This window comes from Ischnura elegans, chromosome 1 (assembly GCF_921293095.1).
Source record: "Ischnura elegans chromosome 1, ioIscEleg1.1, whole genome shotgun sequence".
Lineage (NCBI taxonomy): Eukaryota > Metazoa > Arthropoda > Insecta > Odonata > Coenagrionidae > Ischnura > Ischnura elegans.
In genome coordinates, this window is record NC_060246.1 from 142,627,207 (window position 1) to 142,654,137 (window position 26,931).

At 40.8% G+C, this 26,931-nt stretch overlaps 2 protein-coding genes across 3 annotated transcripts in view; both read right to left on the reverse strand.

Annotated features, from left to right (window-relative positions):
• The window catches only part of LOC124171276 (sodium-independent sulfate anion transporter-like), a 71,081-nt gene extending 51,899 nt beyond the window's left edge, over positions 1-19,182 (reverse strand). The window contains exon 1 of one of the 2 annotated variants that reach the window (XM_046550435.1): positions 16,845-19,182. The gene's annotated coding sequence lies outside the window, so the exon portion shown is untranslated. The other variant, XM_046550448.1, reaches the window with a different exon arrangement.
• Positions 19,183-22,975: 3,793 nt separating this feature from the next.
• Positions 22,976-26,931, reverse strand: part of LOC124171313 (sodium-independent sulfate anion transporter-like) — a 29,250-nt gene continuing 25,294 nt past the window's right edge. Inside the window, exons 11-12 of the mRNA XM_046550464.1 lie at positions 24,506-24,659; positions 22,976-23,458 (exon numbers count right to left, since the gene is read on the reverse strand). Of these exons, the coding sequence (XP_046406420.1) occupies positions 23,316-23,458; positions 24,506-24,659 (297 nt within the window). The 3' untranslated portion in view covers positions 22,976-23,315. The remainder of the gene's footprint in view (positions 23,459-24,505; positions 24,660-26,931) is intronic.

Genomic DNA, 26,931 nt, shown 5'->3' on the forward strand with positions numbered 1-26,931 from the left:
TTTTTCGGAATACGCTGGAAATTTTTAAACATTTCTATGATATTTTCTTTAGATCGGGGGATAATATTTCCTGCTATAAGTTCAACTGATTCAGGCGTTGATGTAGTGAAAGTTTGGCAAGTTAAAATGAAAGTTAGTTGTACTTTACCACAATAATGTAATGCATACGACGCATTTCGGCCTAAGAGCCAATCCGAATGCGTCGTACTCATTAAAATATTGTGGAAAAGTCCAACCACCTATCATTTCAATTTCCAGCCATCTTTATCGTTTGAAAGATATTTAGAAGCTCACGATTCATTTTACTGAAGCACTCCTATTATTTCTGGGTACCATGGTAATTTTTCTCTGAAGCTGCCTCAATGTCGCAAATAACCTGGATTTGGTTCTCGTTAAAGGCTTCTTTATGTGTTCGTCTGACCATATCTGTGCGATATACATATAGGCAGTGGTGCTAATACTCTGCAGGAACACCCGAGACTTCTAATTTCCCTCGGAATACAAGCGCAGGCGCATCTTGATTCCCGAAGTTTACTACCTTAGATGCTTTTCAGGGTGTATTTTATTACGTTTATTTGCCAGGTTTTAGCAGATCATGTTTCTTAAAACTTTCTCTGTATGAGTTGCAGTCTTTCATGTGCAGGTGATTCAGCGGAGAGTTTTACGGGATTTGCAGCTCGCGTGTCCATCTTCGCAGAGAACAGTTTCGAGGGCATTTCAGCTGGGTTCTTCACATCGATGAAGAATTGTAATGAAGAAGTAAGCTGCAATACTGGCTAAACTATTGTATGCTAAGATGGACAAATGAGGTGCATATCCCATAAACCTCTCTGCTAAATCTTCACCACACCACGAAAACCTACGCAAGGATCTCATGTGTAGGTATTTTCAGTCGAGTGGGATGGTCTCTTTGAACTACCCGCGTTCAACTCGGTACATTTAATTTCATAATCCAGGGCGAGCGAGATAAACATACGCCCATTAACATTCCTTCCATTTCTATCACGCTCCTAAATCTATCGGTAGATATTCTGTAGCGCGCGAGAGAACTCCACAAAGGGTGCCGATGTGAAGTTAAACTCTCTCCGAGTGTTGCGTTGACCGTAGTGGAGAGTCCACGAGTTTCTATGGGCTGTGATTTCATTAATATCTTTCCAGAAGCGAGTGTAAATGGGAAGGAAGAAGGGGAGAGACCCGAAGGGTGGGTGACACAATATCGTCTCACGGCATCTCGGCGAGGACTGGATTTTTTGCCCAGTCGGACTCGTATGGGCTCGTCGGAGTCGTTTCGACAGAGGCTCGCGTCTGGATGGAAGAGTTAGGGACCGCTTTCTGAATCGTACAGCAATCGAGTTATTTTCTGAATGCAAATGAATATTGTTGAAATCTTGCTTGTGTTTGCATGATGAAATTTCAATTTTTTGTATGTTAATATCAACTCATCTACTTTTTTATGATGGAACGAAAGATAATTTGTGAAAATCTCTTATTGTACAATAGCCATCAATTCTTTAGTGCCTGCTTTGTTCCGAGTGACATCTCATGTTCCGTAAATGGCAACAAAAAAAAAGATCGCTGATTGTCTGAAATCCTCAATTTTCGTGATAAATACCTTTGAAACCGGCCATTTACATTATCAGGCAAAATGAGATTCTTTGTTATGTTTACTACTGCCAATGCTAACTTGGTGCTCACAGTTTGTCGCCAAATTACGAAAATTGACGTTACTACTGTCTACATCGACCAACAAAGCCGTATCCATTGTAGCAATCCTCCAGTAAGTCACTAATCGCCGCCCTCGGGATCATAAGAAGTGTGGCTGAAGCTATTTCAGGGCGTCCCAACATGGCCGGCTAGCGTCCATTTCAAGAGTGGAAATGCCCAAAATTTGATTCTCAGATAGTGTTTCTGAATTGATTCAACAATCGTTTAAGGCCCTAGTATTATATAATCCAAAAATAAAGTTCAATCCAAATTTTATGGGCGGAGAAAAATTCTAGGTTACGCTTTTCCCCATGCATATGAATTAAGTGCAATGCTCGAGATCCTACCCGAGGTTGGCCATATCCACACTTTGGAGGAGGGGGTATCATTATTTCCTTTTTTTTTAATCCAGTGCTGTTATCAGCGACCATGAGAATCATTGCTGCCGTTTTCGATTTTGCGATAGCAGTCATCGAAAGCATTTCATCCAAAGCTGCTTCTTCGTACTAGTTTAAGCTACCGGGAAAGGTCAAATGATGGTGGACACGGCGGGAGATGAGAGTGGTGATTCGATGGGGGACTGGGCACAACCGCCCACGCCGCTCGTACAATCAGACCCTCCAATCGTCCGGTAGCCCTTCTTCCCAGTCTGCAACAGTATGTGTGCGCATGTTTGCAGAACACTGGAGCGATTTGGACCGAGATATAAGTCGACTGAAAACAGCAAGAGCGAGGGGGAAGGCGAGAGGAAATGCGGGGAAAACGACCCACGTACGAGTGTTGGCGCAGAGAAGCGGTAAATGTTTCTTCCGGTCTTGCTTCTGCGGGATGCCAAGAGTAAGGAATAATCTCAAAGATTTCCCGTGGGAACACGGTTTCAGTTCTAGTCCAAATGACGCCGATTGTAATTGACTTTTCGTCCTGTTTTTTTGTTTGGCTCCTGGTTGAGTGCCAAGCATAGGTGCATCTGCTAATGGTGTAGGTCATTCGCTCTTTTAATCCCACTATGTCCATACCTCGAATTAAGTTAAATTTACCGTTGTGGACTTTTTATGTATCACACCCGAATTGGAATCTCAGGGTTCAAGTGAGGTAACTAGAAATATGCTTTGGGGGAATGGGGGAGCCAGGGGAAGCAACCCCCTCTCAGGCATCGGGGGGGGGGGGGGGGGGTCCGGGAAAAGTTGTAAAAAAATGACATGCCTGGAAATACATTTTTACATAATTTTAGCGCTTGAAATTTAACTTTAAGTGGATGCAGTTATTATACGTCAGAACTAGGCAATAATTTAAATAATTTTTGCATTTCTCTGGGGCTTAAGGGTTATCTATCCCCCTCCCCATAGTTACACCACTGACTGACAGGGTTATTTATTCTCTTCTTGATATTTATCGTCTTGAGGATAGTTATGTTGTAATCGCTTGTCGCGATACATGCAGTATTAAAATTATTGCTCAAATCTTTCTTTATTTGTTAATTTCAAGCTGATTTTTTTTCTATTTTAATCGTATAGTAATGATATTTATACATATGATTCGTTTAACATCGTCGCGGCGTCTGAGTAGAATGCCATTCAAAATAATTTTTCAAATAGGCATAATATATTGACCTTATTCCTTATATTTCGATAATCGAAGCAGTGGTGACATGGATGGTATCAACGCTGGAAGTATTGCTGTGTAAGGAGTCATGCTAATAGTCATTTATCAATGTGTGTGAAATTTGCGCTCGTGTTTGTCTTTCATTATGGCGAGCCCGTAAAACAATATTGCCGAAAAGGATGTTCAATCATATCATCACTATTTATCAAGCGGGATGGATTTCACATTGGGATTGTTATTCAATATTCGATAATAGGGTAGTTTCCTTCATCAAAGAAAACAAAAGGCAATAATTGCGATTCGTTACACACCATTAGTGTATTCATAATATACAAATTATTTCGTTTTATAAATGCCGGTTTAGACGAATGGCAATGGTCCATTTTTATCCTCATTTGAAAAGGGCCAGATTGGCGCCCATGCGATGCCACTCCACGTGACGTCACAGGGACCTAGTTTCTATAGGAGAAGATAGGAGTTATACATCGTCTGAGGTTACCAATGCATGCATGAGGCGCAGAGCTCAGGGAAACATGTCTTAATAATCACTTATTAAAACTGGCTAAGGTCGGAAAGTTTTCCTCGTTTGATAAGGTATTAATAATCCTTATTTAAGCCAAGCGCTACCAGGCGGCAGGGCACTAGGCTACCCGCTGGCAGCCTGCGACGTATCAGCGCTAAGCCTCGCCTCAAGGTCACCTCACCGCGCGGAGGGGGAACCAGAAATACGACGTACGGAGAGATTTCCCATCATTCCTACTAACGCGTCGCGTTTTCGCGCGCTTGAAAATTTTCACTTTTCATTTAATCGCGAAAAATAGATATTATCATTTAAAAATCTAAAACTGTGAAATGTGTACTCCAGGAGTAATAATCTTTCGATTAAGGCAATAAAAAAATAATAGGAAACCACCCTATTGTATTAGGCTGTTGGAAACTTGATGATGCGCAGGTACCATTAGAACAGCGATCGTATCGTTTCCGTAGACATCCTTCCAAGGCGATCGGAGAGTTTGGAAAAGGAAAAACGTGTTGTTATTATTTGAATATGGGACGCTGCGATTTTTTGCGAGCGTAACTGGAATGAAAACTTCTCGGATGACGTAACTTTGCCCTTGGAGTTTACTTTGCAGCTGTCTTTGGTCGCCCCAAACCCCCCATACTCACGTTCTCTCGTCGCGTTGGTCCTGATGGCTTTTAAAGTGGCTTTATTCCGCCATTGGCGCTTGTCTGCTAGACATTGGCTCGATTCGATGAGGGGAAAAAGGGTGAATAATATCAATTTTGTTGTCAAATCATTATTTAGTGAAATTGTAAACACTAAATTTCGAAGACCCCTACTCCAATAGGTTATACCTTCAAGGTTTTCCACTTCTTTTTAAATATGCCGATTACGATAAAGTTTGAAAGTAAAGGGACCCTTATATTTTGCTCATTAATCCACCGCATACTTTTCGAACAATAAGGGATGAAAAATCAATGGCCTTCACCCTTAAACCTGTTAGTAAAAGTCGTCACGCATTACTGCCGAGGAGGTCGCCCCATAACAGCTACTCTTAGCTCTCGCATAGTTCGTTTTCGTTTCTGGTGAGCGATGCCTTTCTTTAATGAGCGGTTCTTTCCTGTAGGACTAAATGAGCCAAAACTCTAATAAGGTCTCCAACTCAAGAGAAATAAGCCTTAATAAATAAAAAGTATCGAGTTTTTTTCGTCATAACTTCTGCCTCCCATATATTTTCCGAATTATTAAAAAAAGCAACGGTTTCGGGTATGAGTGAACGGCTCCGTTTTACCTGGCTACTAAAATAAAAAATAATCGTGAACATTTCTTTTCTTTTTATTTGCGCCGCAGAAAGGAAAGAAAGAAAGATTGTAAAAGAGCAGGGTAAAAAATCAGCTAGAGGAAGAGAATCTGGAGGTAGAGTAAAGAGAAAAGTAAGTCAAAATGTTGAGCTTCGGTTTTAGGAGTATTGATTGGAAGTCATCACCAACTAGTCTCACAATCAGTGTTGCCTATTGGCGATGAATGCTTCATCGGAGTTTGAAAATAATTATGGGTCATACCATAGAGTAAGTATATTCTAGAGGGCTCATGGCATAGGAGGAAATCGTATCGACAGTTATAATTATCAAAAAGCAGGTAGATGACCCCGGAGTAGCTAGCAAGAGGCGAGAGGGATCACTTTCAAGGTCACCTTGCCTATCCCCCTTCCTTCCCGCTCCCCCTCTTCCTAACTCTGTTAGTCCCCCAAGCATCGAAGGAAGGGAAGACGATGTTTACATCGGGATGAGAGAGAATAGGCCGAATAGGCTCACTCCTATCAGCAAGAGGAATCTGGCAATAGGCTGGGTCCCATAGGAAGAATTTCTTTCTCGTTTGGTGAGCTGCGTCTTCCACGAATCTTCCCTCTTCTCTCTGCTTGGCTTTCCCCATTACTACTGAAAACAGTTTTACAACATGAAGCTGTAAATAAGTGTTTAAACTGTCTCATGCACTTCAAAGATTGCTGTCCGAAAGTCAATCAGGAGAGAGAGGGGATTTTCAGGGGGGTCCCGGGCCCTATAAATATATATATATTCGCAAAACTAAACGAATAGGCTATGAGTTAGATAGGGTTGCGGAAGTATTCACTCCACCACCACAGATTTTATGAAATTGTGAGAGGAGATATGCTCGAATATCGAATGATACTATGCGAGACAGAGTGATTCCTTTGACGAAGTGCTACAGACTTCCGCAATGCGTTACTGGAACATTGGCAAATTTGAGAGATAATATCGCCGATGGTATTTTGTCGGAAGACGTACTGAGCCGCTTTGTGAAACTTTCTGCACTCCATTTAATAAGGCAAGGAAATATTACCCGTGAATTAGTTCCAAGGTGAAAATTTGATGCAAAAGCGGAGACACATTTTTGATAATAGGAATTTTTTGTTTGGAGATCCTTATTTCAGGAATAAAGGTCATATAAAACGTAAAAGTTATCAAACAACAACATGCGAATAAATATACAGAAGATTTCACATTCGTTTAAATACAATCTGGTAGCAATTTTCGTCAACATTTTAATGCGTACGATGCGTTTCGGCTCACAGAACCATCATCTGGTACAATTTATTTATTTATTTATTTCATCCAAAAACAGCACGAGGCCAATTACAGAGGACTACAATAACAGGATAAATAATTTAATAAAATTAATCAACGTAACCAATAATTAACAAAAAATATTCAACAGTATTTACAAATAAATAACAAACCAAAATTTACCTTTGAAAAAAGGGGTGGAGTAGGATTTGACATGTTTGAAGAAGAGGTGGGAAACAGGCGTACAGAGTGGAGACAGTGGGAAAAGATACAAGTGAAGAGGTGCGGGAAATCCACGGGGGGTTGAGAGGAGTAAAAAGAGGGGTAGGGTAGAAAGAAAGGCGGCGCACAGTGGCCCGGATCGCGAAAAAGTTGGACAAAAATCATATTTTCGTTGGATGCCTTTGAAAATTGCTCTCTACACGTATTTTGGAATGCTTTTTTCGTTTCTGCAGTTATTTTCACGAAAAAACCTTATTTTAGGCGATACGTGGAACTTAAACTTATTAACTGGCTAATTGTAACGCTGACTGCATAGAAGAACGCAAATCATGATAATACATGAAAATAAATGATAATTAGTTATAAAGTATGAGCTAATTATCTTTGAAATTAGTCAATAAACAAAAAAGGCTAAAGTAGGGTTGTTGGGTTCATTGACTTACGTTAAAGAGGTGCGATTTCCAGATTTCGTGAGGTTCTTCTTTATGGACTAAAAGCAATTTTTAAATAAATGTCAAAGTAGTATTTAAGTGAATCTTTTATTCTCATATAAGCATGGTTAATGTTTTATAACTTTACGAATTATGTATTATAATTATTCATCATCAGATTCTTCTCAATCCCACCCATCCCTCTCCTCTTCGCATTCGCTCGCAGAATTTTGACACTCTTGCAAGGCCAAGAGATCACGAACCTCCCGCGAAAGATCTTTAAGGCCCCGACATTAGCTCAGTCAGTTCCTAATGTGCTTATAAAAGGGTCCGATGTCAGGATCAGTCACCGGAAAATATCCTCATTCGTATGAATTCGAGATATTGTTCTCGCGTGATGCTCGCGGTATTTTCTAATATCTTTATTGCGAGATTCCTGGGCCTCCTCCGATAGTTCTCCAATAGGAAGAAGAGCCGACTCGATAACATCTGCACCATGTATAAGCACTTTGTACTCCGTGGGTGGCATGTAAAACCAATCATAATGTCTCACAAAATTTTCCGCTGTTTCTAAGCAGAACTTCTTCAATTTTACCGGATCAATCAAAAATCCGCAAGACAGATGTCTCAAAATTGTTGAGAATTGAAAGATTAACTCTTCTTCTACTCCTGCAAATTAATTGACTTCAAGCAACTTCGTTTTCCTAACTTTGGAGCGCGTAGTAACGTCAGTGAATTGTTTACTTGGCCTACCTCTTTGTATATCGGAAGTACCTGTTAAAAAATAAGACTACTAGAACAATATTCCAGGGGACCCATGTCACCATTAAAATACTAGGAAAATACGAACCCGAGGTGCTTGGAAGGTTGCGAAATACATCAGGGATATCAACATTTTTGTCCAACCAGTTGCCATTCCTAAAAAAAAGAGAGTGATCGTGAACTAGCTCGCCATCTTCTCTCGTCGGAATAAAAAAATTTCATGTTCAAAAACTTAATAAGTTCAAGTTTTGCCTTTCATCTCCGTGTAATCTGAAACAACTCCCTAGTAGTATCCCTGTCACTTCAGAACATGAGGGGTGGGGAGGTCATTGACCTCTACGTCCCTGGCACTTCGGAACGAGGACGTGGGGGAGTGAGTGGGGGGAGGTCATTGACCGCTACGTCCCTGTCACTTCGGAACGAGGAGGTGGGGAAGACTAGGAGGGGGAGGCCCTTACGTCGTTGGGACTTCAAAACGAGGGGAGTGAGGAGAAGGGGGAGGGAGTGAGACTGATTGTCGCCAAGACTATATAACCGAGGGGAGAAGAATATTTCACCTGTGCTATGGAGACGAAGTGGGTTGTCCTAGGGCCCCCGCCTCCCCCTTTGTTCTATGGAACCGAGAGGGTGTTTTACGTGGTTTTGGAGCTGGGGGGTGGTTGAGAGGAATTTGCTGTCCCCCGGGACCTGTAACTTAACGCTTTTTCCTGGCAGCATGCCGCACTGACCTTACCCATTCGTTGGTATGTCACCTCTCAGGGTCCAGACTCCTTGTCGCCCTAATTTTACGGTGGGGTGGGAAGTCCTCACGCGCTTCCAAGTGCTATTAGGCAAACGGTCGTTATTTGCCCGTTGGAAGAGCATAGGGAAGTGTCGAAGGGTGCACGGGAGTTGGGTATGTTGGAAGAGAAACAAAACACTGAAAGCGGAGAGTTCTTTACACAGAGCTTTATTTTTCTTAATTTACAGATCAGCTAATTCCTCGTAATTAGCTATTATGTCGGTGGAAAAATTCGGCGCTACATCTGTCGCAAAAAGTGCACTCGCAGGTACGGTTGGTGCTAACACTATCTACTGTGAAGGCGCAGGCTTGGCTATCGGTTGAAAGTTGCGGGTATCTTTCAACTACTTCAGCCATTATGGCCTCTATGCACTCACAAGGGGAGACCATGGACCTTGCTCCGCCTTTTTCAATGCCGTATTTTTTATGGCCTTCGGAATGGTGAACACATCCCTGAACTAGTAGTGGTTCTGTTGAATGGGCCTTAGTTTGGCTGTAATTAATTAATTTTCATGCGGTACTTTTCACAAGCCGGGTATAGTTTCATGATATCGCCTCCACTAACAAGCGGGCTGGGTGGGGTAGTGGTTAGCGATTACGGCTACTACCCGGGGGACCAGGGTTCGAGACTTCATGTTGGCTTTATATTTTGTTATCTTCATTGTGATCATATGGCGTCAGATTTTTTAATTAATTTTAATTGCGACAAGTATAGAAATGAGACTATTTTTTTATCATCATAATGGCGTTTAGGTATTTAAGAAGTGTCATTTCAGACGCGGATAGGTGAAGGCTCCACTTTCTACTCTCCTAAAAAAACATACCGAAAGATTTGCGGCGGGGCTAAAACAGTGGCTTTTTTTCGAAGAAATGACATTTATTGGTGGGCATCTTGTTATTATATTGGAAGGGCTACGCAAGATTTTGGGAAGCGGCGAGCACAATTGGTGTAATTGTTGTTTTTAACCCTCCAGCGGGCGCGACTATTATTTCTACACAATCGGGCGAATGGCGTACTTTGCCCATGTGCATATATAATAACACTCGATTTTTGTTAAAATCAATCTTTATTTGTAGAAATTAGTAAAATCTTGAACATTTATAGGTGATACAGATATAAAGGTACACAGGTGGTACACGCCCGGTTGCGCGGCGTAATTTATACGCCACGTGTGACGGGTTCCTCTTGCTGATTAAAAAAATTAGCTACAATACCTCGAACTTTGAAAACTCTCAGTATAGACAGTCAAAGCACATTGTAGGAATACACGAGACCATTCTAGTCCAGAACGTACGTACGATATTGAAATCCTTGGTTTTCGAAGATTGACGTATTTTATACGCCGCCACGCCCGGCCCAGGGTCATCAACTTTTATTTCATTCTATTTATTAATGTAAATTATATTTCGGAATGGTTCTTTTAGCACATAGGTACTGTGTAAGTAAACTCCCTTTGGAGTAAAGTGAATTACAAGTATTCGAAAAATATGGCATTTTATAATCGTTTTGTGTTCTTATTAATTATGTCTGTACGCATGTTGTTGATCGCCGCGAGCCTTTAATGGCATGCGCTCTCGCGAGAGTGGTTTTCATTTTTAATGTGGAAGTTGATCAGTATAAGCAAAATAAATTAACATTTTGGCGCACACCGACCCTTGCTAGTGTGGTCTTCGTATCTCCGGGTTTGAAATGACACTGCTTAAATACCTAAACGCCATTATGATGATAAAAAAATAGTCTCATGTCTATACTTGTCGCAATTAAAATAAATGAAAAAGTTGACGCCATATGATCACAATGAAGGTAACAAAATATAAAGCCAACATGAAGCCTCGAACCCTGGTCCCCCGGGTGGTAGCCGTAATCGCTAACCACTGCCCAACCAAGCCCGTTTGTTAGTAAAGGCGATATCATGAAACTATACCCGGCTTGTGAAAAGTACCGCATGAAAATTAATTAATTACAGTCAAACTAAGGCCCATTTAACGGAACCACTACTAGTTCAGGGATGTGTTCACCATTCTGAAGGCCATAAAAAATTCGGCATTGAAAAAGGCGGAGCAAGTTTCGTGGTCTCCCCTTGTCAGTGCACGCCACGCAGGTACACTGACTCTGCGAAGTAGTGGGAGCTACATCTCAGCTGAGGAGTGGGTCCGAGTAATTTCCAAGTCTCGGCTCCGACACCTCTATTTGCTGGCATTCCCAACCACCAGCAGGATCGTTGACGATTATGGTGTTCGCCGAGCTGTTCAACTCTTCTACATCGGGTGTCAGACGCGCGGGGGACCAGAATCCGTCAGGAAAATCCCGGTCCGCCGCTACAGGTGTGGAGCAGTGAAAATTATCTCTCTCTATAGATGGCGACTCCTCAAAATCTGAGTAATCGGACTCCCACGACATATCATTGACTATGTTCAGCTAAAATAAATGTATTAACCCCCATTAATATAAATAATAAAATATAATTGTGGATATATTTTCAGAGAAAATAAGAGAGCGATAGTACCTCCGATTAGGAGGAGTGTCTAGGCTTACCTCATGCTCGATTTCATCTGAGCTGTCGAACTCCGAACTCCATGAAACCTGTTGGGCGATCCTAATCTGAAATAGAGATATTATTACCAAATGATTTGAATACCAAGCGTTACCTACATCGTTGAAATGAATTAAATGGGAAAATAGTTTGCAGAAACTACAATTGAGTACCAATGTATTGAGAGGATGGGACATGATGCTTGCGTCGTGTTCGATATCCTCAGTGCTGTACTTTGGTGATCCCACGTAACCCATGGTAAATCGTTCGAGCGAAGAGTGAGATGCTTCCGTGACCGTTGGGTAGCGCCGAATGACGAGGGTAGAACTTTAAGCACTGATCAGGAGTTGGTGGTGGGGAGAGGAGGGGGTGGGTACGGCGCTCGTCACTGCTCCTTTTCTGGTGTTTTTCAAAATCTCGCTCAAAGACGATTGACAGACCTGTTAATGGATATTCACATGTGTTGTAGAGAACGACATAGGTTCCGCGTCTAAAGTCGAGCTTTTAAGGGTCGACGCAAGAAAAAGAGAAAAAACGGTGCCGCTGTCACCAAGTGGAATGTTCGGTGAGGTGGAAAAAAATTTTGTTGTGAAACAACGAAAACCAATCTATTCCATCTCCGACCACTAGTCGCTAAGAGGGTTTTTTAACTTACACTGGCGAGTGCATTTATTAAAAAGTCATCTGTAGAATTGGCGGGGGTTTACTTTTGACTACATAGTGGAGAGGTTGATTGAAAAGGGAGTAAGAGCTCCTCTGAGGGTTTTCATTTGACGGCGTAGTGGATGGGGGTGACTTGAAATCGGCGTGAGAACTCCTCTTCATTCCTCTCGAGAGTGAGAATATTTTCAAGAAGGCGTCGCCCCCCTAGGGCTTCCTATATAAGGGGGTAGTTGTCGTACAGTCGATCACTGTATTTTCCAAGAGTTAGCGAAAGATACTCTGTTCTCTGTCTCCAGCTAGCAGTTGTGGGCAAGACTTTTCTCATCGGTGATAAGTCCGAAGTAGCAACTCTAGCCTACGCACTCGCAAGCTGGAGAAGCCAGCATCACCGTAGAGCAAGGAGCTTCTAAGGGGTTTGGACCTTCGAGATCGGAGTTCCTTACGGGGTTCCGGTTGGAGACACCACTACGCGAGGGAGGAAGCCGACCTGATTGGGGCTGAAAGCCGTGAGTTGTGTTTACAATAAGAAATTTCAACTTTTCGGTGGGGAATTTAAAATCGAGTAGGCGCAATGGAAGCAATTTTTGCGTGTCTACCTGCAAAGGAAATAATTCGCGCCCACCGTGCCGGAGCGTATGACACTGTCTCTCTTTTAAATGCCGCGTTGGACGGTTTAGTTCATCGTATGACAGTGATTAAAGAGAAAGTGGACATAAGCGACTTTGTGAGACTAGTGGAGGACGTTAAGAAGGCTCAAGACGCATCCTTTTCGGAGGTGGCTCTTGAGGAAACTAGCAATGCTAATCAGGCGTTGGCTCAAGGCATCGACTCATCCATACCTCGTTTAAATGAAGATTCATTTCTGCACGCTCTTGAGACTGGTAACTCTAACAACGTAGCGATGGAAACTTCTAGTGCTACGATGAGACCGCCAACGGCATTCGATGAATTAAATTTAAGTCAAATGGCAAGTGATGTCGCTTCGCGTGACGATCCACTGGGATTCGAGGATTGGGATTTTGTATTTAACTCTCAAAAATTTGAGTCTATAAAATAAATTTACTCGCGATATGGATGAGGAAATCCCCGTACTCACCGGTGAGCTATCGAGCGAGGATATACAGCTGGAGGGATTTCCTAGTGAATGTTGCGCCTCACCCCCTAACGAAGCAGGGCCGCCTTTATATCATCGAGACGCTCAGTGGGGCGGAAGGGGCGAAAACAAATATTTCACCATTATTTCTGAGAATCGTAGCAATCTCAGAAGTTTTCGCCTCCACGGACGCGAAATAGTGTGCGTGCTGAAACCAGTGCCCGAGAATGGAGACCCCATTGAATGGCTCCACGAGTCTTTTGACGCTCCGTTCAGAACTCAAGAGTGGAGTACCTCCGAGCAGTAAGGCTGGACTAGCAATAAGTAATTCTGAAAGCCCTGGGAACCCGATTTATATCTCTTATCGACGAGCGGACCAGCTTTTCACTGAAGTGATATGTAAGAGTGTTGAAAAGGTGGTTCAGTCTAACGAGAACTTTATATTGAGGGGGTTTTGCGAGTTACGTTTACTTACGTGGAGATGCCGAACGGCGGTCGACGAAATAAAAATCGATTGTGCACGTTTCACGAGTTTTGCAGAGGAAAGAAATCGATCGTAGTGATTTCAAACGACGATAACCTCTGTTTAGCTAGAGCAATATCCGTTGGAATCTCGCGTCACGTGGACACTGCCAAGATGTTTAAGGCAGTAAAGAGGGGAGGGAGTATACAGACTGAGGGCCGAGGATCTGTGTAAGGGGGCGGGGGTCAACCTTGTGAATGGTGGCGGGATAGAGGATCTAAACGCTTTTTAGGAGCATTTATAAGATTATAAAATAACCGTCTACGGGGATCGCAAGGGTAAAGAGGTACTCTTTGAGGGCCCCTCTACACTCAATTCGGATGGACGTGCTCGCAAGTACATCGATCTGATTTATGGGGAGAGGCATTTCAATTACATAGCCTCTCTCCAGGGAGCCTTCAGCTACGGCTACTACTGTAGGAGTTGCAGAGTTGGTTATAGCAACCAATATGCTCATAAATGTAGGTCCGAGTGTCCCAGATGCCTGGCATCTCCCCCGTGCGACGCTAGCACAGTGAGTGTAGCGTGTGATTCATGTAAAAGGAAATTTTACGGGGTCGGTTGCTTCGCGAAGCACCTAGAGAGGAGAGGGAGCGGAAGATCGACTTGTGATATAATTAAATATTGCACGCTATGTGAAAAAGTCTACAATGTGACCAGTGTGAAGGGGAATCATTTATACGGGGAAATATACTGCCAAGCCTGCAAGAGTAGACACGAATCCGGTAAAAATTGCTTCATGTCGCCGGTGGCAAAAACAAACGCGTCCTCGAAAGTTAAATTTATTTATATTTTTTACGATATCGAATGCACGCAAGACATCCCACTGGAAAATCGGGAAATTTTCTCTATACTCCAAATTTCCTTGTGGCACAGAAATCATATGAGACTTGTATCGGTGTGGAATCTCTAGAGCATTGCTCAGGCTGTGGAGAACGCGTGGAGACTGCGATCCGGTGGCGGAATCTGAAAAGTCTGGTGGCACTGCGGAAAAAAGGATTTAAAGAGCTTATTTGCATAGCCCACTATGGGAAGGGTTATGACAGCCACTTCGTCATTAAGACAATGGTGGAGAAGATGGGCTGGACACCATCAATAATATCTTCGGGGGGTAAATTGATGTGTATCGAGTATGAAGGAGTAAGATTTATTGACTCAATAAACTTTCTCCCCATGCCGTTATCAAAGCTCCCGTCGACACTAGGCTTGGACGAATCATTATTAAAGGGTTACTTTCCCCATCTGTTCAACACTTATGTGAACAGAGACTACGAAGGACCGATGCCTCCGCAGAGACACTACGGCGCTGAAGGAATGTCACGACAAGATGCGGATAAATTTCGCGCTTGGTACAACTCACTGGTTGCTGCGGATTATGTTTTTAAAATGAGAATGGAAATCCGCAAATATTGCATCCAAGATGTGAATATACTGCGCATTGCCTGTAGCAAATTTAGAAAAGACTTTTTTAATATTAAACCAAACTGATCCCTTTCGCGAGGCACTAACGATAGCCAGTGCGTGCATGCGTGGGTTTAGAAAAAATCACCTAAGAGCCAGTGAAATAGCCGTCATCCCGCTAGGTGGCTACCATTGGGGGGACACGCAATCGCGTAAAGCAATACTATGGCTTTTGTCGGAGGAGAGACGGCGGGGGATAAAAATATGTCACGCTGCTAGTGGGAGAGAGGTAAAGGTTTTAGGAAGAAAGGTCTGCGGATACGTGGAAACAGCTACGGAGATAGAAAGCTTCGAATTTCACGGTTGTTTTTTTCACGGATGCCCTAAGTGCTTTAAGAATGGAAGTGAACCCATAGCCAACAGCCCCTCAGAAACAATGCGCTCACGACTAGAATCGACAGAGAGGAGAATGAAGTTCTTCATGGAGAGGGGGTATACCGTAACGCAGAAGTGGGAGTGTGAGTTTCAGAGGGAGATTGATCGCGACAGTGATTTGAGAACATTTGTGACCGAGCATCCGATTTTTCAGGAACTCCTCTAAATCCTCGCGACGGCTTTTACGGGGGCCGAACTAACGCGGTTAAATTGTATCACAAGGTGAACGAGTCAGAAGGGGAGGAGATCCGATACAGAGACATATGCTCGCTCTATCCCTTTGTGAACAAATATAAGCCATATCCGGATGGTCACCCTGTTGTGCATGTTGGTGACGATTGTCCCCCTTTAGAGGAAGTGGAAGGACTGATAAAATGTGACGTTCTTCCTCCGAATGAACTATATCTCCCTTTTCTACCAATGAAGGCAAATGGGAAGTTATTCTTCCCTCTCTGTAGAACTTGCGCCTTGAACGAAAATCAAGGAGTTTGCGGCCATGATACAGAGGAGAGGAGCTTAAAGAGCGCCTGGGTCACGGACGAGGTGAAGGCTGTCGCGATGGGTTACAAAATTCTTAAAATACACGAGGTGTGGCATTATAACATCACCAAATATTTAGAGAAACGGGCGAGGGTGGACTATTCGTCAGCAACACTAATAAGTTTCTGCGTGTTAAACAAGAAGCTAGTGGTTGGCCTACGTGGTGTACCAACGATGAACAGAAGGATCAGTATTTACAGCTATTCCTTGCTAGGGAAGGAGTCGCCCTCGACCGAAACAACGTTGAATATAACGCTGGAAGAAGATCACTAGCCAAGATGTGTCTCAACAGTTTCTGGGGCAAGCTAGGTAAACGCGATAATCTGAGACGCACGACAGTAATCAGAAAACTCGACGATCTCCTCACGCCGTTATCAAGTCGACACATCGAGGTGCTTCGAATGGTCGAAATGAACGATGAAGTCTACGCCCACTGGGAAGAGGTTGCCGAAGTTGTCACCCCCGCTCCGAGTAGCAACGTTGCTTTAGCCGGCTACACCACAGCCCATGCAAGACTGGAGTTGTATAAATATTTGGAGAAACTAGAACGCCGGACCTTGTGCCACGATACAGACTCGGTATTGTTCACGCAGCGCCCCGGAGACTGGGAGACTACCTCGGCGACATGACTGATGAACTCTCACCCCTAGGAGAGGGGTGCTATATTTCGGAATACGTACCTGGTGGTCCCAAAAACTATGCATACATAGTTCGCTCCAAAATTAATCCCGAATTCGAGAAAAGAGTGTGTAAAATCCGTGGTATCACTATAAATTCCTCCAACGACGAAGTGGTGTGCTTCGATACTTTAAAATCGATGGTCCTTGAAGGCGCTCCTGGGCAGCGACTAACATATAAACATCGAATATATAGGACTAATAAGCACGAAGTTGCCACTCGAGGGGAGACAAAACTCTTCAGAGTGGTTTACACGAAGAGGAAACGAGACCTGGACTACGACACCCTGCCATACGGGTTTAAAAAGCGGAGATCTGATGATAAATAATGCGAAGAAACCTTAATTTTTATTTAAACATTTTTTTTAAATTTACGTCTACATACACACCTATTCCATGCACATCTTTTTGACAATGGCTACAGAAGATCCCGTCCTACCACTGGAGGCCTTCTTCTTCAGTCCCTCGGCCAGTGGCGGAAAGAGCCCAAGCCGGGTGCGGTGAGCTACCGGATGAGCTGAAATCCCAATTGGAAGTCAACCAAATAAGAGTACATGATAAGCTGTGGAAATTTAATGGACCATGCTAGATCTCCCACTTCTGCGTTAAATAGTGGTGCATGTAAATTGTTTGGAAAGTAAGTCACTGAAATGACTATGATGTAAAGATGCCTTTTGTGAAAGAAATTGAGCAGTGTGTGCGAGATAGCCTCTTGGGTCTCAGAATGTTTGACTGTCGTTCCATCCAAGAGGTGCAGCAAATCGTGTATCAGTACTGTTTCATTCAAGTGGACCTTAGAAAAAGGTTTTGAATTTTACAATTTATGGTGACCATATCATTCAGTGGGAATGGCTCCTTATTATATAGTCATTTCCAATTTTTCGCTTCGTATACCTTTATCACTGTCATTATTGTCTAGGTATTTTGTCCTCCAAACACTGAAAGACATAGCTTTGAATGGATAATGAGTATCCAGTTTCTGTTTAAAAATCGACATTTTTTACGTCTATCAGACATAGGCTATGTGAAGATAACATATTAAAAACCATGTTCAAACATAAGATACCAAAGGGCAATTCTATTGCAATATGATGTATTTAATCATCTAGCTTTGACAAATCGTTAACAGCCCTCATTTCTAAAAAGAATTATCATATGAAATGGTAAAATTGCAACACGCGGAATAAAATTATGATTTAAAATTATAACAAAATTGAAAAGAGCAAAATAACTTCTCGATCCAATTCTTGGCAGTGAAATTTTTAAATCTTGTATTAGTTGAAATATATCCAACATTGACGTAAGATTTCTTTATGGATATATCGCTTTGTAGCTCCATGAGATTTAAATAAGGTAGGAAAATTCGCCAACTGAAATGGAGTATGATGCTATTTGTTTGTTGATCGACCTTTTTTTAGCTCTGCGGTTTATCGAATCAGCAGTGATTAAATAATTATGAGAGGTCATATGCGTGATCCAAAGCGGTGTTTGTAAATTATTTATCTGTGTAGACATAATATCAGCTAGCGTGACTCAATTTTGTAATTAAAACCTTCTTATTGACTTATATCTGTATTTTCATTTGAAGAAACCAATCACCTAAGTGAATATGATATCACAAGCCGTAAGTCTTTTTCATTTACATTAAATTTCATTAACTTTGAAGATGCAGGAGCAGGTGAGTCACGCCATTTCAAAGTATTGAAGAAATTAAACGAAAGTCAAAGAATTAAAACTTATCTATAAATAATGAGCAAAATAACTGTGTATAAGAATCTATAGCGGGAGTGTAACCGAGAGGTAGATAGTGATCTCGGATAATGCAAAAAAAATATTTATGACATATATATATATATATTATAACCCGTCCGCCCGGTCTTCGGGGATGGGGGATGGATTCTTTGGAGGGTTCGCCCAAGGTGAGCGGGTCGTGGTTCGGGGATAAGGGAAGGTGGGGGAAACGGAAATGGAAAAGTGAGTTTGGGGTGGGTTCACTTGCTGAATGGAGGCTGGCGCGTACGAAATGACGAAGGCTTACGTAACAGTTTACAATTTCAACAACACTTTTAATAAACACTTCGACTAGAAAATGAACAACAAAATACATAAATGAATTATTCTCTGCATAAAAATATATTAAACTACTGCTACTGGCCAGTTAAATATCCTGTTTCAACAATTAATGGATAACAAAAGAAAATAAACTCTGTTTAACAATTTGTTGGCGTAAAAGATAGCAAAATGGTTGAATAATGACAAACGCCAATTCCAAATGATCACTTTCTGTCCTAATAACTACAATTAACCATTCACACACACGGGGAAAAGGGAAGGCATAAAAAAATATGAAAAAATGCACGGGAATGTATCACAATTCTTCTTATCTTGAATAGTGGGGGAAATGGGGCTCTTCTGGTTCTTCTGAATTTTGGGGGGAGTTATTGGTAGCTAAAGTACTTATCGCTCTCTCTGAGTTGCGGATGGATAACGCTTCCTCGGCTGTCTCCGATAAATCGTTACTGCGTCTCCTCTCGCTGTAGGATGAGAGAACTTCTTCCTTGGGCGCCGTGGAGTGACGTTTTCTATTGTGCGTGCCGGAAACTTCCCTCTCGTCTCCTCTTTCCTAACTACTGCCGTATTTAAATTTCACGTCGACTTCCCCGTATTGCTGCTTCTCTCTCTCTCCCTTCCACAGGACTGCATCAGCGGAGACCCAGAGCCTCCGGCCGCGATTCCAAGCCGAATAGAACCTTGGTCGTCGTCTGTACTTCCCTTTTATAGTCCCGTGGGTCACTTTCTGGGGGGGGGGGGGGGGTGAACAGGGGGAAAACCCCAGGATAGCAGGTTCTCGGCTATTCTTCAGTAGGGGAGGGGGGGAGGTTTCGCCAATGTCTGTGGAGGGCGGGGTTGGCGGGTTACATCACCTTCAACTTGCCATGTGCAGGTGTTCTTGTTTCACAGTGGGGTGGGGTAGAACTTGCTGCGAATCAGGTACACATCGGAAATTTCCGTTCTTCCTAGGCGGAAGAATCGTGGGAGGGGGATAGAAAAATACAGCACCGAGTCATTCACGCTTCACCTCCCATTCATACGCACACATTCGCAAAAATTACATAAGCCTTCCCTACCTCGTAAACGCCGATTTAAACACCCATGAACCGAGCCAAACGGCACCGGTTACAATATATAAATATGATTATTTTTAATCCGGTTGGGTATAATCCCGTAAGGCTAAACATTTACCAAAAATATACCAAGCAATGTTTGGCACTCAAAAAATGTAAATAAGTCCTTATCGTAAGCGTTAAGTATTAAGAAATTACATTTCTCACACATTATTTTTTCAGTTAATTCTAGTTTGAGAATGATGCATATACATAATTTGCTCTCGATGACTATTCTGAAATTCTCCGTCCGAAATACGTTTATCAACTAAATTTTTATTATTTGATTTGCAGTCTACATATATTTTTGATACGAATACGCTAACGAACACTGTCAATGGCGATGCAGCCCATAGCAGTCTTTTGGTATCCATTCACCTACCTCTTACTTTCTAGATCACCTCAATACCATGGAGGCTATCGTGATCTTGGAAATAAATATAGCAAGTATTTATAATTCCATTCAATATTCGGGGATAATTTCAATATCTCCCGGTTATGGACACAATTTCTTCTAGCTAGTCCATATCGTAAAATCATGTAATCGCATAACGATAGTCAACTATTTTCGTGCCTGTTAAAAAATAAAGAGAGTCGCGAATCTTCCGCGCAACTTTTGCTCATTTTATGCTAAGTCAAGAACATTTTCTTTTGTAAACACTGTTCAGTAGACTATAATTCCAATGAAACAAGTCTTCAAGTTAAGTTTTACATGAGGCACCTAATTGCACAATCTAACGTGCGTACGAAGACGCAGTAAAAATTGCGTCATGTAAAGTGGTGAATGGCTAGAACACATGCAAGAATGTATGAACGTGAGATGGCAGAATAGATCCTGCTCTAATTTAGTTCGTGCATTCGCGAACTTGTACGCCATAATGAGAAATTAATTCAGTTCTTATCTGCGTAATCACGTGCCCCGTGTTAAAGGGCCTTAAAAAAGGCGTGGCATAAAAAGAAAATTATCCTGAACGTTACGCCACCAGCACAACGCCCCCGCTTGACCGGCGGAGGAAGCCCGTTGAATGGAACGGCAGTGGGTCATGGTGAAAAAGGTGAAAGAGCAACAATCGCGATGACACTGTTACAAGTCGCATGCTGCTTTAACAATTAAACGGTTACAATGGAGTAAAAAATTGACAGCCCCCAATTTAAGACAGCCGCCTTGGCCTGCTCCCTTGGTAAGTGAGGTGCCGATGGCTCATAGTCCGGGTTACCAGGTCCTACCTCCACCCTTACATACCCGCTCATCTAAAGAGCATTCTAAACAACATTTCAGTCTTGCTAAAAGCTAAAAATTTTTAATTCAATGCCATACATTAGTTAACAGAAATTTTTCAGGAATGATTAAAAATGGATGCAACTGTAACTGAACTTTAAATTCAATATTTAAAATGCAGTAAAAATTATAGTGGCTATGAACGGTGTCTACAAGTTTTTAGGAGTTTTGAAAGAAAATACTCTTTATCTCTCATTAATACATGAAAAATTGCAAGATATTTGTTATTTTAGTGCTGATACGTGATGCTGCACCTAAATTTCAAGAATTAAATGTTCAATTGGCTATTCATCCACATAGTATTTGGAAAAATCTTGAAGTGGTTTTGATTTTACAATTTATTACCTTTTCCTAATTGAAAGTGAATGAGAGTAGTATAATTCCTCGAATAAAGTCAATTGAAGTGCCTACCTGCACGTAGGAATCCATTGCCAAAAATATTGGTCCTCTCTGACCTTATCTTCTTTCAACAGTATTCCTCAAAAATTGCCAATACATACATTACAGGCTAGGATATTCATTCCAGTGTTAAAACTCTACCCACTGGACAGATTAACTTTGTGAATTACAGTGGTGATCATCCTGCAGACTATCATGGCTGTTCAACATTCAAGTTCGAGGAGGTACAAAAAATGGTATGGGAGAGTACAAAGCCCAGAGAATCAGCCAAAGAAAAATCTTTCAAACATGCTCTGATGACCATGAATAAACCATGAATTTCCAGCATTGTGAAGGTTTCCAAAGCCATTCCACCTAGATGAAATCGATTGTTTGAGGTGTAACTTTGTGACAGCGATTCATTATTAAAATTACAAAGAACTTTGTGCTTTCGCATGAATAGTGAAAAAGCACTAAGTTCTTTTTAATTTTAATCATTGCCACCTCTTTTTATTACTAGCCACTCACCTGCCTTAGCGGAGTCTCCTGCAGAACCTACCTTCTCTTCAATGCGACAAATTCCATACATTTCCTCAGAACAAATTTTCACATTCTCCATTAACAACTGTCTTTAATTGGGTCTACTAACTGTCTTTAATTGGGTCTACTAACTGTCTTTAATTGGGTCTACTAAAGACAACTACTCAAAAGAATATGTCCTCATTCAAAAATGTGTTTGATATTTGAAGATGAAAAAAAGTTTTTGGGCAGCATTCCACTGTTCTTTTGGAATTGCGGAGCTAACCCAAACTGCCAAAGAGATGTAATGTATAACATTCTAGCACTTATGGCGGGATGCCCTTGTGGTGTAAGAACTTGTGGTAAATTCATCCGATTGGGGTTGAGGTATATAATTAAAAAGGGCAGAGGAAATGCCTCTTACCCCTCAATACCACAGTAGTGTTACATGATTATTAAATTATCCATGAGATCACTCAGCCCCTTTCAGGTGATCACAGTAATAACCACTTCAAAACACTAAGTACTGACGTTTAATGCTTGTAATATACTAAAATACATTTGTACATGCAATAGATTTCATGTACAATCTAACTCTCAAGCCTCTCCTCCTTGATGGAGTTCATCTCTTGTTACCTGACAACAAAAAAATTCCTCACTGCTGGAGTGTGGAATGCAAAGCATGTAGAATTTGGCTGTTAACATACAAGAATGAGAGGCACAAACTTGTATCCGAAGTCAAGTCTGATGTTAAAGTGTCACTATCAGAGACCCATTTTGGCACCAATAGTAATGAGGACAGTTTTGACCCATGGGTGACCAAAAACATTCAAAGACCCTCCACCACTAGTGTCATTGACAACCTTTTGATTTACCACCATCCTATCCAGTCCAACATATGGTGTGCATCTAAAGAGATCTTCTCTATTCCACCCCTAAAAGCCAACTGACAATACACACTTTGTCAGATATACTTGTGGTAAATTCATCCAATTATGGCTGAGTTACATAATTAAAAAGGGCAGAGGAAATGGCTGAGAATCAGAGAATTACATGTAAGTTAACTTATAACCCTAGCACATTTCCAGTTTGACAGAATTGATAAAATATGAGTCATACTGTTTTGCCAGATGGATAGGTTTAGGAGTTAATTTTTCCACCCAATAATAAAGAGCTTCCATAAAAAGTGAAGGTAATTTAATTTCTTCACGTAAACTATACTGCCTCAAAACATATTTTTAATTATTATTGTATCTCCCAAATATCTAATGGGAGTTTGAATTCCCAAAGCTTGCTATGGCTTTTTCATCATATTCCAAAAGTAAAAAATTCTTTTGTCTCCATTAACATCAACTTGTAAAACAGTTTAAGTCAATGAACCATTAAATGAAGCAATTTTATAAAAAAATTTAATTTATTACAATAAAAACATACACTATGTACACATGAAAATCCTACCACAATTTCTTGAGAAGCATCTCTTTATGTTTTAAGCCAAACAAAGTGAGACAAATGTATTTTTACTGCAGTGATTTATGGTCAGATCCTCCATCTCCAACATCCAACGACAGATGCCTCTCTGGTGAAGGAGTATCCATGCCATCACTAGGAGCTGTTTTCACACCATTCAGAAGTACAGTGTCCTCACTGTCTGTGATCTCACCTATAATTAATTTTAAATGGTAATTTGTTAGAACAAAATATTTTTCCCTGTCTCTCAATTGATTACAACTTGGCATTGAAATTATGATAATTAATTCATTAAATTAATTAATAATCAAACTTTCTTTTGGATTTATGTTCTGAATGACTTGAGAAACAATTTTTCAGCATGATTCCACATTCTAAATACTGGACACTGACTAGAAAGAAATATTTTTTCATCCACATTCCATATGAGGATGTGCCCTCATTCCATCAGTATTTCATCCTGAACCATATATTAAACCAGTAGGGTAACTAGGAATATGCTTTTGGGGGGATAGGATGGCCTGGGGGTGACAACTTAGGAAAAATGACATAGCTGAGTATACATTTTACATCATTTTGGTACTTAAAATTTGGGTTTCACTCGTAATTTCACTCATAACTCGTAATTATACATGATCTTTGACTTTAAGCAGATGCAGTTGCCACATGTCAGTAGGAGACTATAGTGTTAAATATTTTTTCAATTTCACTGAGGCATTGGGGGGGATCTATCTCCCTCATCCCCTGCATAGTTATGCAACCATATGTATTAAAATAACATAAAAATACCACCATCGGCATTTCCAGAATCAAAACTGGGGGGAGGGGCCAAAACTAGCCATGGTTGTTTAAGTTGTAACTTTTTTGCACAGAAAAGGTTAATGAAACCAAAATTTTAAGGAAATTAAGACAAATTCATTATTTTTATAATTATTTGCATGAAAAAATAATGATGTTTATTTTATTTCCATGTCTCATACTCCCTTATATCATTTTTCTTCAGAAGGAAAATTTGTTCATAACTTTTGATTTGAACCAAACTTATTTTCGCTTCTAATGGGTGGTAGTTGCCCTCCCCCCACCCTATCCCCTGCTAGGTATGCCCATGAATACCACTCATCCCTGTAAGTATGAAAATATCATGAATGATATGAGCCTTTCATTTAATTTTTCACTGCAATAGTTATCCAAATTGTTTTTTATATGGTAAAGTACAGCTATGTGAGAAAAGCAAACTCACCATATAAAATTGCAGCAAGTTCCCCTTCACTGGTGCAGTGGATGACATCATACGCACACAGTTTTTGAAGCAGTGACAATGCATCATCCTTCAAATTCATCAAAACTATTGGCTGTGCTCTTTTCTTATATTCTTTCATAACAGACACAAAGCCCTGAAAATTAAAATGTTGCTTGAAAACTTAATTTTAGACTCGATTGCACAAAAATTAGGGGATAGAAATTAATTTAATGGCAAAGAAAAATCTTTAAATATTTGAATCTAACCTGAGTTCCATATGCTTTCATGTTTTTCTTATTAATTTTGAGGACTTTTAGAGTCGGTTTTATAATGTCTGGGTAACCATAACCATGTGATGATAGAGCCTTTAGTTTAAAGTCTGCTCTAATACAGAAGCTAACCAGATCTTTCAACCATCTCTAGCTAAAGTTATAGGCTATTCCATCTTATGGTTAGCATTAAAATGGCTAAGTCATTGAAAAAAAGGCAGCAAGTGAACATCAAACTTTGAAGCATATGGCTTTATTAAGAATCAAGATGCTATCAATACACAAACGTATGGATGTATGTATAACCAAAATTGGCTTCGTGAAAACCATTGGGAAGGCATTTGTACTTTGTGCTGGAAAAAAATCTAAAAACAAATTCCTAATAATATGTACAAAATTAATTGAATTGTACAAGACACAGGCGGTGGCTATTAAAGTTAATAAAAAAATGACAGAATGGATGGATCTGGGCAGGGGGGTAAGGCAGGTCCGCTGCCTTCAAACCAACCTATTTAATACATAGAGGAGATGGTCAGCAAGACCATGAAAAGTGCAAAAGGGATAGGGATTGGAGGACAAGACAGAAAATACATCAGGTTTACCAATGAAATGGTGATACTGGCTGATAACAACCTAAAACTTCAAGGAATCATAAAAAAGTTTAGAGGAAGGAATAAAAGTCTATGAATGAAAATAAATTTTTAGAAAAGGAAGCTTTAAATAAGAAGAGAAAGATCTGATGTAGCAGTATGCACCTAGAGCTGAGGAAGAAACTGGTGAAATTCTGTGTGTGGAGTGTTGTGTTATGTGTGTGGAAAACATGGCCCTTAGGAAGAGAGATTGATGTAGGATCAACACTTTGGAGATGTGGGTGTGGAGGAGGATGGAGAGAGTGAAGTGGATGGATAGAGTCAGGAATGAAGAGATGCTGGAAAAAGGTGGTGAGGAAAGAACATTATTGATAACTATGCAAAGGAAAAAAGGGGCATATGATGAATAATACTTCAAGAGGGAAGGGGATTTTGAACGCAGCAGTCAAGGGCACAGTGGAAGGAGAAGTTCCTTCTTATATTTATACAATTTGTTGCACCTTTTCCTAGTTATACTTTGTTATATCTTTAAGAAATTGTTTGTCCCACCACTTTTCCCTTGCTATATACAGGGTGTCACATTTATCTTGAACACCCGAAATAACTTTTTGTCCAGATGCAAATTCAAAAATGTGTCAAGCAAATGTTCATTAGCCATCAGGGGGACATTTATCAGCATGATTGCCTTCCTTGTAGCTTTGTTATTTATAAAGATATGAACATCGGTATGTCTTTTTTAAATGGCACCCTATATTTTTTATTTGGCAGTTCATTACCTCTCCTAAAGACTTATTCAAAAATGTAGCACAGTGGACCATTAACATAAACACGGTGAAACAAGGAAAAATGACTGACTCTCTAGCGCTTAGTGCAGGTACGCAGGTACTACTCCAATTGCTGACATTGACGGTTAACAAATGAAAACATAGTAAAATGCACACCAGTCATAAGAAACTTGTCCACAGTCAGTGGATGAGTTTATTATGTTTTCATAACGTTGTGTTTATGTTAATGGTCCACTGTGCTACATTTTTGAATTGGTCTTTAAAAGAGGACATGATTTGCCGAAAAAAAATATAGGATACCCTTCAAAAAAGACATACCGATGTTTATATCTTTGTAAATAATAAAGCTAAAAGAAAGACAATCATGCTGATTAATGTCCCCCTGACGGCTAATGAACATTTGCTTGACACATTTTTGAACTTGCATCCGGACAAAAAGTTATTTCGGATGGTCAAGAGAAATGGAACACCCTGTATACCCTGATATATTTCCAACCCGTACACAAGGGATGTGTCTCTCTTGCCAGTTCAATCTTCTGTTGCACTAATTACCTTAAAGATTCAAAATGATAACAAAAAACAAATTAGACTTTTATTTTGGTCAGCATATAAGTATTTTACGTAAAGTGATATTTTAGTTATGATGAACAATTGCAAGAAAATATCAATATGTCAGTAACGTTCTTAGTTTTCATCAATAGAATGTCTTAAAACAGTGCCCCTGAGATCAGCATTCCAAGCCGTAGGCAACCCGTAACACACATTAATATTTCCGTATTATC